Source organism: Euprymna scolopes, chromosome 11 (genome assembly GCF_053919585.1).
Source record: "Euprymna scolopes isolate OS-2025 chromosome 11, ASM5391958v1, whole genome shotgun sequence".
NCBI lineage: Eukaryota > Metazoa > Mollusca > Cephalopoda > Sepiida > Sepiolidae > Euprymna > Euprymna scolopes.
The window spans coordinates 628,637-648,749 of record NC_136492.1 but is presented as its reverse complement, the minus strand read 5'-3'; the positions used below and the strand labels follow the sequence as shown (position 1 = coordinate 648,749).

The 20,113-nt window shown below is 31.3% G+C and overlaps 1 protein-coding gene across 1 annotated transcript in view; it reads right to left on the bottom strand.

Annotated features, from left to right (window-relative positions):
- The window catches only part of LOC145287716 (uncharacterized), a 640,174-nt gene that overhangs the window by 551,221 nt on the left and 68,840 nt on the right, over positions 1–20,113 (bottom strand). The window contains exons 8-11 of the mRNA XM_080135469.1: positions 15,039–15,231; positions 13,361–13,497; positions 6,379–6,568; positions 3,545–3,721 (exon numbers count right to left, since the gene is read on the bottom strand). Of these exons, the coding sequence (XP_079991595.1) occupies positions 3,545–3,721; positions 6,379–6,568; positions 13,361–13,497; positions 15,039–15,231 (697 nt within the window). The remainder of the gene's footprint in view (positions 1–3,544; positions 3,722–6,378; positions 6,569–13,360; positions 13,498–15,038; positions 15,232–20,113) is intronic.

Sequence of the window (20,113 nt, the reverse complement as noted above, 5' to 3'; positions counted from 1 at the left end):
GACAGTGATCTAATATATATATATATATATATTAATTTTATTTATACAAACATTAATGGCTACATATGTGCATACATGTTTCTGTAATCACCCACGTTGGGGATTACGTCTTCAGGCCAAGAATTACCGTCGAAAGTGATATTTCCACCAAATACATTTTCCTATTTCGTTTATCAAGTTAGCATGCAACCTGGGTGGGAGTCATAAAATACGGTAAAAGGATGAGTGAGGTCTTTTGAAGATAATAAACATCTTTTTCTTTCCCTTTCCAAGCTAACTTTTGGTTTTTGTGGCATAAGGTACTTGAGAATTTAGTTTTCTTGTCTTGGAGTCTGTAAGTTAAGAACCTTAGCGATGGTCAGCTAAGTACTGACCGGTGCCTTTTAATCTACATCCACCCACACACACATGCAACACACATACAACACACACATACACAGAGACCGCCACACACACACACACACACACACACACACACACATTAATACGTATATCCAAAAGCGAATCCATGCTGTACGCTTTTTTTTTTTTCGCAACACACATACTGAAACTAGACAATAACTCTGAAACTACGTAGGAATAGAGCTAAAATTACATTAAGGTAAATAAAACAAGCCAAAAATAAATAAAATGAAATAAAAATAAAAATAAAATAAAATTAAAACAAATAAACAAACAAACTATGAATAAATATAAAACACGAAAGTTATCTAAATACCACATGTACCTATATACATATATCAATATACTTATAAATGTCTAGATTTTGCCAGACCCGCGCATATATACACACACACATTACAGACATACAGAGACGAATAATAGCGTTTTTCTTTACTTCTGTAGCGTGGTAACCCCTTCGTACATTCAATAGTATGCTATCACACTCCAGACTGGTGTACATATATATATACATACATACATACATACATATATACATATATATATATAAACACACACACATACACACATACATACATATATATATACACACATATATATATATACATACACACATATGCATGCACATATAACATATATATAAACAACATTCGGACATTCATACATTCTTGCAGTCTATATTGTTACAACAATCATATACGAGGCAGCCTATTCAATAGTTCAGAAAATATATATGCATATACATACATCTACATACAATACACACAGAAATACATCCATATCCAAACATACCCACAGATATATAGATACACATATATATATATAAATATACAAACATACCTGCATACCTAAAATACACTTATACATACATACTCACACAAATATAGACATATACATATATATCTGTACCTTGCCACCAAATGATACATCAAAAGTAGAGACAGACATGAATACATTTACCATATAAATTCCCTTTTTCTATCAAACTCTACACGCATAGTTATATTTCATAGCCCCACCCGCTTGTTACATGTTCCTAAGTTATAGGTTTTTTCGTAAAAATTTACACTACGTAAAAGTTTATATTGAATTCAGCATGAAGTTCATAGGCCTATCCTCATATTAAGCAAACACTCTTTCGATGGTAAGGCAGATATACATAAGATGTATCACGATACAATAATAATATATAATGACACATGACAGAAATCAGAGTATTTAGGTTATATAAACCGAGTATATAAGCTTATATATTGTAGTACTTACCTTCATCTTTGTTTATTCACCCTAATTTCCTTTTTCTTTCATTCACCCTTCATTCCTTACTTTCTTTCATCTATATATTTCTTCATTTTTTTTTTTTTTTTTTTTTATAAATTGCTTTTCCTACCCAGGTATACAAAGATCCTATATCCATACATGCACACACCCAAAAATATTGATATGCATGCATTATTACGAGGTTCACTCAAAAACAATCTATTACTCGTTTGGTCACAAATATACCTTCATACAGGTACTTGTTTCGGTTAGTAATACCATAACTGCTCGATGAAGTAGAATATTAAGCGACTTACGTAACCCATACCGGTATGATCATAGTCGCGACCTCACTTATCCTCTTTGTGAGGGGAGGAGTTATTTGATGGGGGTTAGTTGTACTCATAATTGTTCTAGTCTACTAATTTAGAGTTCTTTAAGTGCGTGTATTCTGAAATGTTTGCAGGATATAGCAGTTTCTTTTTTAATATTTAATAATTTTTCTCTGTCTTTAAACCTAGTTATCTCAAGTTTTTCTGATAAGCATAATGGACATGGTGAGTTCAATGAGTGGCAAGTATTGGCCCTCCTAATAATCTTCCATTCTATACTAGGTGTTTTATTTTCGCTAACTAATTTCCAGTAATATAACGATAAGGAAGTGTCCTTTTCATATGTTTGATTACTCATCGAGCGTGTATGTCCATATAATCTATTTTTGAAAGTCATTTGGATACTCCCTATGTAGAATCTTTCGTCCCTTGGGTTCTCCACCGGGAATATCCTAGCTTGGTATACCACTGATGAGGTCAGACATTCATTTTTATTGGGCATTCCTCAGGCTTTTTACAGTTACATTTATTCACCGCAGTGTCTACACTATTATTTTCATCTTCTCTATTAGTCGTTATTAAAATTCTTTCATTGTGCTTTTTTTATAATCCTTTCTAAGTTATCACTACAGCTATAACTTAATTTTAATGTATTTTTATTAAATATTTTATGTAATATATTATTTGGTGGGAAATGCTTGTTAATAAGTTGTAAAAATTTTGTACCAAGTTTTGTTTTCAACATAATATTAAAGGGGGGTGTGAACCAAATAATTTTCCTACCACGATTTCTAGATCCATTTGTGCTAGTGTTAGTTACTTTATATTTTATCTCTATGTCCTTATACCCACTATTTTTAATTTTTAAATATATATATATATTTTTTTTTGTTATTTATCTTTGTTCTCTTATTGCAGTCTTACTAAAAATTGAAACACCTTAACATTACTTATCATGTTTTATTACTCGTGTTTTAAACATTCTTTTTTGTTAAATACGACTGGTATTACCCTAAACCAGTCTTTAAATAAGATCCCCCAATCTAAAAACATAAGCCGACTTCACAAGTTGCATTATTGGAACGTAATTATAAGGTGAATCTCGAAGGTTCTATTGCGAGGTACCTAAAGCAAAAAAAAAAAATTTAAATAAAAACAGTTTTAGTTCAAAATTTACATACAAAAAGGTTGATACTAGTTCGTTGGAAAGAGGACAGTTAGCTTGAAAATATAATTGATTATAAAAGCAGAAAACTCGACAATCGCAAACCCAATTAAAGGATTATTTGTTAGTAGAGAGAATAAAAACATTTAGACTTCAATACATTCGAGGCAAACTTATTATCTCACGGACTTATTGACTCCTTAACAGACAGAGACACAGGCAAACAGAGAAAAGCCGCATACGAACAATGTTTACTTCACTCAGCACAGAACACCGATTATTGCAATTATAAATTTCGACTGTCCGTTTTATCAGATTTTAAAAACGTCATCATCGTTTATGTCGTACCAGGACAGGACGAACATTTAGTAAAAAATATACTTACTTAAATTACAATCTTCAAGTGTGGTTGCTCCTTGATTTAGTGAAGTTGTAAAGTTCTGTGGACATTGACTACATTTTTCCTCAACTCCAGCTGTAGCATTCTTGTAAAATCCTTTAGTGCATAGAATGCATTCATTTCTGGATGGACCAATTTCATATCCAGCCGATACACAATAAACTGAAAAAAATACCTACTCAATTTCATTTTGTTATACTTATTATTGATGTCTTGAAAATAACCATGTTATAGCCAATCAGAAGCAGTCTTCTTGTAACGTGTTCCAAGGACGGAATTTTATTTTAAAGAAACTTTTATGTAAATTCTATTTAGAAAAAATACTTACTTCAATCACAATTCAAACTGTGTACGCTCCTTGATTTAGTAAAATTTTAAAGTTCTGTAGACATCGACTACATTTTCCCTCAACTCATCTACTAATCGGCCAGTTGTGTACAAATCTCAAGAGCGATAGGAGCCCCTTATCATGTCTGAAAGTGACACAATGTTCAACAAGCGATATGGAAGATGCGTCGCTGTACAACTCAGTCGCTCAATTGTTGTGGGGAACCATCCTCCAAATGGACTAATCCATCGTCCATATAAACTTTACTCATTGTGATCCCAGGCGGGGGATCTAATTCCAGAGCGACGCTCGCATTCTCGGTCAATTACCTTTCTTTTGTAACCTTTCTGTTTTTCATGTAATGCATTTTTAAATTGTTCTCCGTTATTCTGTTCTTCTTTGTGGCTACTTGCGAGCCATAACACTGGCGACATTGGATTCGAGATACATACTCACGTCTAAAACAGTGTTCCGATAACACTGACAACATTGGATTCGAGAAACATACGTAGTCACGTCTAAAATAATGTTCTGAAAACATTAACGACGTTGAACTCAAATGTTTATCACGCTTAAGATAGCGTAGCATAAAACTTGCGACTGAAGGACTAGCAGAAATTAAAAAAGCATCCGATTAACTACTGTTAATTGACGTTAAAAAAACAGACAATTATAGAACGAAAAGGATTTGGAAAAAAAAGTTCGTCGCTACTTAAAAGGTAAATCTTTACTTTGCAAAAACAAAAGAAAGTTTGTCGCTGTTTTTCTCTATTAAAAGTAAATCGTTGCTTTACCTTTTTTTTCAAAGGGAAATATACACTTTTTTTGGTTTGAAAGATTAACTGTTTACCTAGATGTATATCTCTCTCTTTCTCTCTCTCTCGCTCTCTCTCTCTCTCTCTCTCTATATATATATATATATATATATATATATATATATATATATATATATATATATATATATATATATTTGCTTTGTTTTATTGTCCTAAGAGAAAAAATCAAAACATTTTGCTAATTCCAATTAGACAAACGTTTTTCTAACCAGACAACGGACGGTTTAAAACTGCTAAATCTAACCAGACAAAATGGACTTATTAAAATCAGCGTTAACACATTTAACTAAGTTGCAAATTGAAGCGTCTGAACGCCAACAGCGAACTGAGGAACCATTTGCAGAACGTCAGCAACGAACAGAGGATAAACAGAGCGAGTTTCACAAACAATTGGCAGTTTGAATTGTATAAACTGCTGTCCAACAGGAATAGATACCGATTTCACACCCGGAGAAATCAGCTTGGGAGGAGTGTGCTGTGGGAAACCATCCTCCAAATGGACTAATCCATCGTCCATATAAACTTTACTCATTGTGATCCTAGGCGGGGGATCTAATTCGAGAGCAACGCTCGCATTCTCGGTGAATTACCTACACTTTTCGTTTGTAACCTTCCTTTGTAACTTTTCCGTTTTTCATGTAATACATGTTTAAACTGTTCTCCGTTCTTCTGTTCTTCTTTGTGGCTACTTGCGAGCCATAACATCTACTAATCCAAGTTATGACAACAGGACCATTACTATCACCCTCAAAATATTCTGCTGGATTGCCACGAATAACAAGGACGTGTTCAAGGTGATTAAAACAAAGCTTTTGGCCACAGTTATGGTCTTTGGTGTGGTTTCAAGTAAGGAACACATCATGGCACATCATATCTTCGAATTTGGCTTGACAGTTAACACCAAAGTGTACATGGATGCTCTTAAGAGTGTGTTTATCCCTTGGTGCAATCCAATGGCCACTGGCAGACCCTGGATATGGCAGCAAGACTCTGCGCCTGCCCACCAGTCTGAAGAGACCTAATATTGGCTTGAAATGAATGCTACTACTTTGTATCCTTGTCTCACTAGCCCCTTCTTTCCCTGACCTGAACCTGCTGGTCGTTTTGTAGTACACCGAGAACATCACCAACATGATCTCCCAAAACAATAAAGCAAGCCCGATCGCCGCCATCCACCGAGTATTCGCCGAGCTCATGCCAGCGCTTGTGGAAAATGCTTGCTACTAGATCTGGACCCGTATCGAAGCGGTGATTGAGGCTGAAGGCAACTACATATAATAGATTGCAGTACTAGATTATCAAATTACCTGGATAGATTTTTTCGTTAAAAGATGTAAAATAATGCTGTAGTGTTGTTTTCAACTTTACTGTTCCACCCTGTAAATAAACACCATATGACCAGTGTTAAAAAGAGGGGGGGGGGTAGAAAAAGTCTTGTGCCGGCACATTTTTTCTCTCAAGTGCTCTGTAGGGCCATGCCAGAAAGACTCGTATCTTGCTGAAACAATGAAACCAACATTTTAGTCATTTTTACAATTTTTATAGTTTGAAAACACGTATTAATTAATGCAAATTTCACGTTTTTCTATTATTTTGTCACACCACATACATCAATTTTATTAACTGCATGTTCAAAAGTCATAAACAGTACGTACGCATTTGATAAGTAAGGTTAAGACTGGCGTTGCGGTCATCATTTGCGGAATAAAAATAAATGAAAACTTCGCTTGTATTGGAGGTGAAGGTTTGATTTTTCGTTGAATCAGTGAGATTTACTGCCATATCATCTCCGTACCAGATGTAGAAGGAATTCCTTCCGCTATTCGGGAAAACCAACTCGAACAGCTGAATAATTGAAAATGTACGATATTAATATTGTATGAAAAATAAATGTAAAAAAAAAGCATTACAAATCATGGGTTGCTGTAACGAAAAAGAAAATAATAACAATACGATTTTCTCCGTATGGTGTTTATTTCTTTCCCACTGTGAGGAATGTGACACAAGGGTCGTAAAGTGTGATTGAAAAGTCAGCGTTCCAGAGGAGAAGCATTTAACCCTGCAAAAGATGCATATGCAGTTCTGTCAGTATTTCCCGGCAAAGGTACATTAAACCACAGAATTTCTCTGTTGAACCCAGCGTTATCTCTTGTTGGAATTTATGAATATTATAAAATGGATGAAATAATTCTATGCGAGCACATCGGCTGTTGATTCTGCAGGAGAAAATCAATATTGTGCGGACCTTTAACATATTGCACCCCAACCTCTAAATTTCACAATTTATATTTTTCCATTTTTTTTTCTTCACGCTAATCTCATCGATTACAAACTTAACTTTCAGATTAAAATTTTTTTTTTTTTTTTTTACTTTTGTCGGCGGGGATCAATTTTCAATTATAAATTCTACTAAATTTAACATCTACTTTGTGATCATCATTGAGAAAAAATATTGCGACTCTCTCCCGTGACCGATGAATATTTCCATCTACAAAAGGGGTTAGGAGGGGAACTTTCATAGCCCCCTCCGCCCCCTTTTTCTCTCTCATCTATCTTATCTATTTCAACCACGTCGTCTTGTTTAAAAGAATCTCAACTATAAGAAATTGTGAATAAAAATATTATTGTTTTTTTTAATAATTTGGTAAGAAATTTAAATAGCGACTCTAAGAATAGATATCCTGAAAAATTTTACGACAAATAATGTGTTATATTATGCACATATAAAACTGGTATATCTTTCTTTAGATAATCATAACACTAGACATTCACTTAGGGTTAATAAAAAGGTTTATTTACAAAGGGGATACAACTTGTTGTTGCCAGCAACAAGTTGTGTTCTTGTGGACATGCCATGCCTATACTGTCACGTTCAGCTTTAAATAAATGACAAGTTACGCATAACCCCAAAAATGTGTTTTTATACAATAAAAATTTGTAATCAATGTTTTGTTTGAATCGAACATTTTTAGAATGTTCTTTTCCGACGCGAATTACTGTGATATTCGTTTTCAGCATACTCTAAAATCTGTAAAAGTCATAATCAACTTGGAAAATAGTAAAAAATCCTCAGACGTAAGTCTCCATCGTACAATATATCAATCCTCTATGGCTGACTAGATAGCTTCCGTACATTTATAACTGATCTACATCTGCGTCTCTGATGAGATCCCTAATAGCTTCCCAGTCAGCCTTTTCATAATATCTCGTTGTTTTGAGCAATGGCTCTTCCGTTTTGGCTCTAGAGTTTAGTGCGATTTCAACTATGATCACTACATGATCAGCATTTCCAAGTGGGCTGTGGGTATTCGTAACGCAATCATCGGGGACTGTGGTCAGAAACAGATCTAACAGCGATGCGTGTTGTTCTTGCTGTTCAGGGAAAGGGGTTGGAAACGTAACCGTCTGTGATAGGGAATGAGATGTAGAGCAGCTATGTATTGTGCTACCAGCTACGTCTGTGTAAGAAGAAAATCCAAGCCAGTTGTTGCGGTGGACATTGAAGTCACCAAATACATGCACTTGTGCGCTAGTGTCGAGGGAAAATGCTGTATCTATGCTGTCAGAGACTTTGTTTATTAAGGTACAGTCCTGGGTCGAGGGAGAGCGGTAGAGAAAATAAAAGTAACTAATGTTACGTTGCATGTTAAGTCTAAAGCACATAAAGGCTTGATCGTCAGATTCTAGTTTTGTTTCTCTATTCAAGAGGAGGGTATTTCAAATATAGACTCCAAGCCTGTGCATATGTCTGTCAGACTCTTTACGACAGAGTGGGAGATATCCGGGCATATTAAAGTAGTTAGAAGGGATGGAGGAGTGTAGGTTAGTCTCACTTAGTGCTAAGATAACCGGGGTGTTTGTTAGGAGAAATGCTTCAATGTCACTTAAATTAGTTCTAAGCCCACGAATGTTCGTAAATACAAGCATCAATGAAAGAGGCAATTTGGTTTTGTTTGAGTTTTGTCCTGGTTTAAGCGTAATTTTAGATTGTACTGTCATCATTGTTTTTTTTTATGTTTTAGAGTTTCAGTTTAGGTAGGGGTGCGGAAGAAGCGGTTATGCAGAATACTAGACATGCATTACAAGTAGACCATCAGCTGACCCTCCATCTACTAGGATTGTGACCTCAAGAAAGACCACCGGGGATGAGTGCAGGGTCTCTTTTCCATGCGCGACATGGCACTGCAAACATCTCGATATTATTCAACTGTTGATGGAGCAGCCGCTCTAAGCTCTACCAAAGAGTAAGGGCACTTGTACTACCAGTCGGGAACAGCAGCCAGTAACTGTCAATCCGGTACCCTCAACCCATCAGATAATGGTCAATCCAATCTACCTGTACTGGCATTTTGGCATTCATGCACTCCCAAGCGCCCAGTTTAGATGGGTGGGATGTGTCGGGAGAGGGGAAAAGGCGTTCATTGCTCTAGTTTAGGAAACAAGATTGACCACTGAGTGTTTCTGTCGAATCCCTGTGATTCGACCTCTACGCCTGGCTAATAGGCAAAGAAGGAGTATGAAAGCAGGGCGATAGACAGTGCTTATCTACTCCTTAAGCAGTTTAGGTTTGCAGACCGGTAATTTGTTTGAGTCACCAGCCCTAGGAAGGTTGTCATCCAAGACTGGAGAGGCCTTCCTCCCATTAGGTTTAGCTTCAGAGTTTTCTTTCTCCTAGACGGATGACCTGGGAAGATCTACGAGTCCATCAGCAACGAGAGGGTTTTCCCCGCTCCTGGGTCCTAATCCAGGTATTTCTGCGACCCCGCGTGGGTAGTTAATGTTAGTGAGATAAAAACAATACATAATTCAGATCTATTTCAATCATACACGTTATTACATATACTAATAATTTTTAATATCATACATTTCAAAAATTATACTTACGTTATGTTAAGTTTTGAATAATTTGAAAATACTTTTAAATCGTAACATCTTCACCCTTAAATTAACTTAATAAAATGCAGGCCGAGTTATTTCCCTTAGGCCAATACTTTTGTAAATATCTTTACTTATCTTTATTAATTTTTCTCCAACGTGTAGATATCCATATCAGCTAATAATTGATTATTCATGTTAATATAGTTATAATGCCTTTCATTCATTATTATTTGTTAGAAATTAAATCGACTTTTATTTTAAATTAATTTACTAATTTTCCCGATACAAAATTATAGTATTATGGATTAGTTCAATCGATAATCATGAGTTATTAAGTTCTTACTTTATATCCACTAATGTTGAATTGTAAATTGATTAGTTATATCCATTTACTCTAATTTGTCATTTATTTATTTATTTAACTATTTAATCATATTATCATCAATATCAGCACCATCAATTATTTGTATAGAAAGTAGTGATTTTAATTTTTACATTTCACAAATTTAACTCCATTCTACATGCGACACTCTATTTTGAATAAACGTTTTACGAACGTATTCCATATTTAAGTGTAATTTTTGTTATCATTATATATCTTCTAATACACTAATAAGTATGATTCAGAGTTTCTACATCTGATGACATGTTATTTTGATTTTAATTAAATATATGCCTATTTAAATTAAAACTGGTATTAATTTTAATTCAAGTTAATAAGATTTATAAATATTGTTTAGACCTAAAATTTATAGACTATATCCAACCCGGGTTTTCCTTATTCTTAAATCCCCTCTTCTATGAACTTAATTACATCCTATTTATTATTATATATTTATTTATTTAATATTTTAATTAAAATTTAATTAATATTTCCGAAATGAAGTTATAAACGTTAATTTAATGAGTCTATATAAAATATATAGTTTGTCTTAGTGGATTTAACATATATATAAGTTCTTATAACTATGACGTTGTTTTTTACATTCATTCTAACAATTAAGCCTTTGGCTTATATATTTAGAAACACCTATCAATCAATTGTTAATCACTTGTTGCATCAAATACATTTTATTTTTAGATCAATATTTGGAGCCTATAAGTACATTTTTAATATATTATGACTATTACCATTTATTTGATTATTCTATTCTATATTATTTATTTTTATTTAATTGTTTATTTATTTTTTCCTACTAATCCATAAAATAACTTACTTATTTTTTTTTTTTTATTATTACATTTTCACCCCAAACAAGGCACATTGCCACTTTGGTGTAGGGGCTACTATCAGGGGAAACATCTACTGGGGTACTATGTAGGGATTTGGGCAGCGAGATGTTGGTTCACGTTGCACTTGAACTTATGCATGTCAGTACAGTTGGGGAAGCAGTGCCCTGGAATGGAATTCCAAAGTCTAGCAGTTCTGGGGAAGAAACTACTGGAGTAGAAAGATCTTTTACATCTAGAGATCTCTACAGTGTGGGAGTGGGATTTTGCAGCTTGTCGGGTCTGTCGAGGGTGTTTACGTCGTGGGGGCACAAGTGCTTGCAGTTCATCAGAGCATTCACCATTATAATACTTGTAGAACAGGCAGAGGGATGCAACGTCGAAACGTTGCATCCCTCTGCCTGTTCTACAAGTATTAACAAACAAACAACTTAACACTACAATCTATAAACAGTACAATTCATCTGGTCCCCCCTCGCCAATCTTTCACGAAAAACACCCGTCTAGCTGAATCCACTGTGAAAAATTTCCCCCACTCTATATCTGTGCCTAAGTCAAAACGCGGATTTCATGAGCAAAGCTTCTTTCTTAGAACTGCACGCCTGTGGAACTCTGTTCCGTCTGCCTGCTTCCCTCTGGACTACAACTTGGATGTCTTCAAGTCTAATGTTAACAAATTCCTAATGAACCGCCCCCCTAATTAAACACTTCATAAAATCTCCTCACTAACGTGATGTACTTACAATAACCCTTATCCCTGAGTGGCTTCCGGGCCTTGATAAGTGGTGATCACTGTGTAAAAAAAAAAAAAAAAAAAAAAAAAAAGTAATAATATCATGATCCTTTTCTATTCCCTTTAATAATTTAGTATTTGATTCTTTCTCCACTTCTAATTGAATAATATGGATTTGCTCAACTTTTATGTTATTTAATTTGTTTATTTATTTATTCATTTTGTTTTGTTTTATTTATTTGCTATTTATTCCTTTTTATTTATTTATTGTATTATTGTGTTTTATTTTTATTTATTTTTTTCTTATCTCTTCTCATTAAAATAGTATATCATGTGTAATGTATTAACATACTTGCCTTCATTTTTCATATTAAATATTAATTTAGATATATATTGCCATTCTATATGCAAAGATTATATGAGTCCATTAGGTCTCTATAACAAGTTTATAAAGTATTACTTGTTTTATTAATTTTCGTTAGCTAATTTTATTTATATAAAATATTTATCTTCATATGGAAAATACTTCAAATTATGCTATTAAAGTGGTTGCATACATATTTATATGCATATACACGAACATATCCGTACATATACATATACATATATAGAAATATACACAAACATATACATACAGATACATATACATACACCCACGCATACTTGTACATACACATATACATTTCCCTCTACTTATACCTATGCACACATACACACACATATCCACGCATACACGCATATATACATACACACACACACACACACACACACACACACATATATATATATATATATATATATATATATATATATACTAGCATTTCATTTGGGGAAATCTTTGTGGTCGGTTTTCGGCCAGAAATTTGGTTGTTAAGGGGTCAAAGTTCAACGATTTGACCTTTGATAACTCTACCAAACTCCTCCGCCAATTTTGAGCATAAACAATTGAAATTTTAGATATAGGTTCCTTGAACATGGATCTAACTTAATCAATTGATTTGAGCCTAAAACAATAAGTGTTAAGAGGTCATAATAGAGATCAAAGTAAAAAAAAATTGACCTCTGCGGGCGCTACCAAATTACTCAGACAATTTCTGATCTAAACATTTGAAATTTTACAGAAAGGGTATTCAGAGATAGGGCAAGCTTTTTAATCGGTTTGGGTCGAAAATTTGAGCTTTAATATATAAATGTATATATGTATGTGTGTTTGCATGTCTGCCTAAAACTTTCGACAGAGGCGACGGATTTTCACAAGATCAGTATCGTTTTGAAGCTCGACCCTTCAGACAACAAATATCGAAAAATTGCCTAAAAACATTAATTTCTTCACCCTCAACTGGGGACTTTCTACAGGGAGGCGTCGCTTTTTTTACCGATATTTTCGAAAGTTATCCCCTCTTTTCGATTGTCTAGCCTTAATTAAAACCTCTTCCGGTTTGGTAGTCGTCGTAACAGTCATGATGTCAGGTTTTTTCCCCGTTCTTTTCCTCCTTCGCGGTACGCGTTCGAACCTGTCTTCCTATTACCACTTTACCACTTTTCTTTCTTTTCTTTTTTTTTTTGCTCAACACACACCTCCAAAGAACCGGGCAACGCCGGGCATCCGTGCTAATATATATATATATATATATTTCCTTCGCCAGAACAATAAGTTTTTCACCCCAATCCGAAACAAATGTCAATGTATTTCTTGGCTCTATTCGAAGACACACCAAAATGGCCTCTACCGGGGACCACAGCACACTTGTCTGGATGTTGAACATCGAATGAAGAAATACTTTGAAGCGTTTTACCTGAAGTGTGATAGCGCTACCTTTAGCAGCTTCGATTTTCCAACTGAGTTCGAGATCTGGAAACATCATCCAACTTTCTGGGAAGCTGAGTTCCTTAGGATCGTGTGTTGCTTGAAGTATTAGTGAGGAAATAGCAACTCGGAAAATAAACAAAAGTATAGTGTTAGTTTAAAATTTGAATTAATCATTAAATGATTGATTTTTTGGGGATGATGATGATGATGATGATGATGATGATGATGATGATGATGATGATGATGATGATTTTTTAAACATAAAACTTTTATCGAATTCTTTTCTCGTTATTAACTCTTTTTACCTGAAAGTCACCACTTATCAAGGCCTGAACACGACTCAACAAGAACTTGTTTACATTAAATTTGAAGGCTACCACGTTGTATTACACCGGGAAGAATGCCAGCAGGACCGTGTTACAAAAGACGGGCAGTTCTAGGAAAGAAATTCTGTTCATGAAATCTGTGTTTACATTTAGGCACAGATAGGGAGTGGGAAAATCATATATAGTGGTTGTAGCCACTATATAACCTATTGTAAGAAACTTCTTTAATTATTTTGAAATTTCAATTAAACCAAATAATTTTAATTCCTCTAATAAAGTAATACTAATTGTTATTACAATTGCTTTTATTTTTTCTTACTACTTAAACGATTCTTGTATTGATCAAATAGATTGGTAAGTATGGTGCAGCGGTCTGAAAGGTGTGCGTGTTCCAATCGACCATACAACCTACAATGTACAGGGTGGAACGATAAAGTTGTCGCCCTTAATATAAAAACACTACAGCTTTATTTTAAAACTTTTATTGAAAAAATCAATTCAGGTAACTTGATTATGTACTAAAGCTGACAGTTAATCAATGTAGCCACATTTAGCCTTAATCACTGCCTTGATTTGGGTCCGGAACTGGGAGCATGCTTTTTCTACGGAGCTCGGCGAATACTCGGTGAATGTTGCCGATCAGATCGCTTCGGTGTTGTGGTGTTGACTTTCAAGCCGACTTTGAAGATGTGAGGTGACATGATGTGTCTATCACTTGAAACCAAATGCCATAAGTGCGTTACGTCCGATGCGTTGAGCTGTGACCGCAGGCGTAAAGCCGTTGGGATTTGCATTTTGAGGGTGCTGGCAATGGCCACGTTGTATTAACTTGGATCGGTAGAGTGCCTGTGTTGTACAATGGCGCATCTCCGATCCCGTTCGTTGAACATTGTGTCATTTTCAGACATGAGAGAAGGCTCTTATCGCTCTTCGGATTTGTATACAACTGGCCAACTGGTAAATGGTCTCCAAAAAATACGGTTTTCATTAAAGGGAAATGGAATCCTGTCGTCTTTTCTAAGGCGAGAATTTTATCGTTCCATCCTGTAGTATAATTTCTTCGCTCGAAACTGATAGACTTTTGGAATTCCTCCACGATACCCCACTTCCCTGACTGAACTGACACGCAAAAATTCAAATGTCATGTGAACAGCATCACGCTGCTCAACTCCCTTAATAGTGTCTCTGTAGATTTGGTTCCAAATAGTAGTTTACGTGCACTTTGTCTCGTTTGTAAGGATTAAGAGAAAACGGTTAAAAAAACTATTACATTGGCAACTTCAAAAAAATAGCCGACGTGAAAAAGAGACGGCAAAGAATCACAAAAAAGCAACTTACTTGATGTATAGTGGAAATCAAATACTGTTCCGTCAGGCTTGTTATCGCTCTGAAATTTCACAATGACGAAGTTGGTTCTACTATATAACTTTATGCCGGACAAATCACGCATATTCCATAAAAAATATACCTTATTCTTTTTTATCCCATGGATCCAAAGAACGCCATCCTTCTTCTCATTGTTTAGTTGAAGCTATCCAACAGAAAGATGGAAAAATGGTGAAAAAATTGCAAACAACATCAGTTTAGAGATGGACAATTGGCATCATTAAACGTTATAATGGTCGTAAATGTGATGGATCGATGAAAATGATTTTTAAACATAACTGTGATAGATCGAAAATATAAAAAACGGTGTGATATATCATTTAAACTTATTTTTTAAACATAGATACACAAAATTATTTTGTAAACATATCTGTGATATATCGATGAAAATTATTTTTTAAACATAACTGTGATATTTCAAGGTAAATTATTTTGTAAATATTACTGCGATATATCGATGAAAATTATTTTTAAACATAACTGTGATATTTCGATGAAAATTATTTTTGAACACGTGTGATAGATCTATGAAAATTATTTTTAAACATAACTGTGATATTTCGATGAAAATTATTTTTTAAACATAACTGTGATATATCGATGAAAATTATTTTGTAAACATAACTGTGATATTTCGATGAAAATTATTTTTTAAACATAACTGTGATATTTCGATGAAAATTATTTTTTAAACATAACTGTGATATATCGATGAAAATTATTTTTTAAACATAACTGTGATATTTCGATGAAAATTATTTTTGAACACGTGTGATAGATCTATGAAAATTATTTTAAAACATAACTGTGATATTTCGATGAAAATTATTTTTTAAACATAACTGTGATATATCGATGAAAATTATTTTTTAAACATAACTGTGATATTTCGATGAAAATTATTTTTTAAACATAACTGTGATATTTCGATGAAAATTATTTTTTAAACATAACTGTGATATATCGATGAAAATTATTTTTTAAACATAACTGTGATATTTCGATTAAAATTATTTTGTAAACATAACTGTGATATTTTGATGAAAATTATTTTTTAAACATAACTGTGATATTTCGAGGTAAATTATTTTGTAAATATTACTGCGATATATCGATGAAAATTATTTTTAAACATAACTGTGATATTTCGATGAAAATTATTTTTAAACATAACTGTGATATTTCGATTAAAATTATTTTTGAACACATGTGTGATAGATCTATGAAAATTATTTTTAAACATAACTGTGATATTTCGATGAAATTATTTTTTAACATAACTGTGATATATCGATGAAATTTATTTTTTTAACATAACTGTGATATTTCGATGAAATTATTTTGTAAATATAACTGTGATATATCGATGAAAATTATTTTTTAAACATAACTGTGATATTTCGATGAAAATTATTTTTGAACACGTGTGATAGATCTATGAAAATTATTTTTAAACATAACTGTGATATTTCGATGAAAATTATTTTTTAAACATAACTGTGATATATCGATGAAAATTATTTTTTAAACATAACTGTGATATTTCGATGAAAATTATTTTTTAAACATAACTGTGATATTTCGATGAAAATTATTTTTTAAACATAACTGTGATATATCGATGAAAATTATTTTTTAAACATAACTGTGATATATCGATGAAAATTATTTTTTAAACATAACTGTGATATTTCGATGAAAATTATTTTTGAACACGTGTGATAGATCTATGAAAATTATTTTTAAACATAACTGTGATATTTCGATGAAAATTATTTTGTAAACATAACTGTGATATATCGATGAAAATTATTTTTTAAACATAACTGTGATATTTCGATGAAAATTATTTTTTAAACATAACTGTGATATATCGATGAAAATTATTTTTTAAACATAACTGTGATATTTCGATGAAAATTATTTTGTAAACATAACTGTGATATTTTGATGAAAATTATTTTTTAAACATAACTCTGATATATCGATAAAAATTATTTTTTAAACATAACTGTGATATTTCGAGGTAAATTATTTTGTAAATATTACTGCGATATATCGATGAAAATTATTTTTAAACATAACTGTGATATTTCGATGAAAATTATTTTTTAACATAACTGTGATATTTCGATTGAAATTATTTTTGAACACATGTGTGATATATCTATGAAAATTATTTTTAAACATAACTGTGATATTTCGATGAAATTATTTTTTAACATAACTGTGATATATCGATGAAAATTATTTTTTTAACATAACTGTGATAATTCGATGAAATTATTTTGTTAATATAACTGTGATATATCGATGAAAATTATTTTTTAAACATAACTGTGATATTTCGATGAAAATTATTTTTGAACACGTGTGATAGATCTATGAAAATTATTTTTAAACATAACTGTGATATTTCGATGAAAATTATTTTTTAAACATAACTGTGATATATCGATGAAAATTATTTTTTAAACATAACTGTGATATTTCGATGAAAATTATTTTGTAAACATAACTGTGATATTTTGATGAAAATTATTTTTTAAACATAACTGTGATATATCGATGAAAATTATTTTTAAAACATAACTGTGATATTTCGAGGTAAATTATTTTGTAAATATTACTGCGATATATCGATGAAAATTATTTTTAAACATAACTGTGATATTTCGATGAAATTATTTTTTTAACATAACTGTAATATATCGATGAAAATTATTTTTTAAACATAACTGTGATATTTCGAGGTAAATTATTTTGTAAATATAACTGTGATATATCGATGAAAATTATTTTTTAAACATAACTGTGATATTTCGATGAAAATTATTTTTAAACATAACTGTGATATTTCGATTAAAATTATTTTTAAACATAACTGTTATATTTTGATTAAAATTATTTTTGAACATAACTGTTATATTTCGATGAAAATTATTTTTAAACATAACTGTGATATTTTGATGAAAATTATTTTTGAACATTACTGTGATATATCGATGAAAATTATTTTTAAACATAACTGTTATATTTCGATTAAAATTATTTTTGAACACATGTGTGATAGATCTATGAAAATTATTTTTTTAACATAACTGTGATATTTCGATGAAAATTATTTTGTAAATATAACTGTGATATATCGATGAAAATTATTTTTTAAACATAACTGTGATATTTCGATGAAAATTATTTTGGAACACGTGTGATAGATCTATGAAAATTATTTTTAAACATAACTGTGATATTTCGATGAAAATTATTTTTTAAACATAACTGTGATATATCGATAAAAATTATTTTTTAAACATAACTGTGATATTTCGATGAAAATTATTTTGTAAACATAACTGTGATATTTTGATGAAAATTATTTTTAAACATAACTGTGATATATCGATGAAAATTATTTTTTAAACATAACTGTGATATTTCGAGGTAAATTATTTTGTAAATATTACTGCGATATTTCGATGAAATTATTTTTTAACATAACTGTGATATATCGATGAAAATTATTTTTGAACATAACTGTGATATATCGATGAAAATTATTTTTAAACATAACTGTGATATTTCGATTAAAATTATTTTTGAACACATGTGTGATAGATCTATGAAAATTATTTTTAAGCATAACTGTGATATTTCGATGAAATTATTTTTTTAACATAACTGTGATATATCGATGAAAATTATTTTTTAAACATAACTGTGATATTTCGATGAAATTATTTTGTAAATATAACTGTGATATATCGATGAAAATTATTTCTTAAACATAACTGTGATATTTCGATGAAAATTATTTTTAAACATAACTGTGATATTTTGATGAAAATTATTTTTGAACATAACTGTTATATTTCGATTAAAATTATTTTTAAACATAACTGTTATATTTTGATTAAAATTATTTTTAAACATAACTGTTATATTTCGATGAAAATTATTTTTAAACATAACTGTGATATTTTGATGAAAATTATTTTTGAACATAACTGTGATATATCGATGAAAATTATTTTTAAACATAACTGTTATATTTCGATTAAAATTATTTTTGAACACATGTGTGATAGATCTATGAAAATTATTTTTAATACGTAAGTATGATATATCGATAAACACTATTTTTTAAACATAATTGTATTATATCGATGTGGATTATTCTTTTTAAGAGTGATTGATCGATTAAATCTTTTCTTTATATATAAGCATGAGAGATCGATTTAAAATTATGTTTAACAGAAGTGTGATATGTTTGTGGTATCGATGAAAATCTTTTTTTTTTAAATAAATGTGATATATCGATGAAAATTATTTTTTTACAAATAAACGTGATAGATTGCTGAAATTTCTTTTTATAAATACATGTGATAAATCAGTGAAAATTATTTTTTAAACATAAGTGATATATCGATGAAAAATATTTTAAAACACTAGTCTTATATATCGATAAAAATTATTTTTAAATCGTGTGATATATCGATGAAAATTATATTAAAACAATTCTGATGGATTATAAAAATTATTTTTCAAACATAAGTGTGATATATCAATGTAAATTCTGTTTAAAGCATAAGTGTGGTAGATCGACAATATTATGTTGTAAACACAATTGGGATATGTAGATGATTTTTTCACATAAATGTAAAAGGTCGATAAAAATATTTTTAAACATAAGTGCGACGTTAAAAATAAGTTTTATAGACTAGAAAAACCAACGAAAATTCGTTTTCAACATAAGTGTTAATAAACAAAAGAAAATTATTTTAAACATAAATGTGATAAGCCAATAAAACTTTTTTAAAAACATAAGTGTGACAGAACAACTAATATAATTTTTAAACATAAGTGTGATAGATCGACAGAAACTATTTTTAGACATAATTGTAATAGACCTACGAAAATTATTTTTAAACATATGTGTGATAGACTAAAAAAAAGTCTTTAGAACATAAGTGTGATAGACTAACGAAATTTATTTTCACACATAAGTGTGACAAACCAGCAAATAT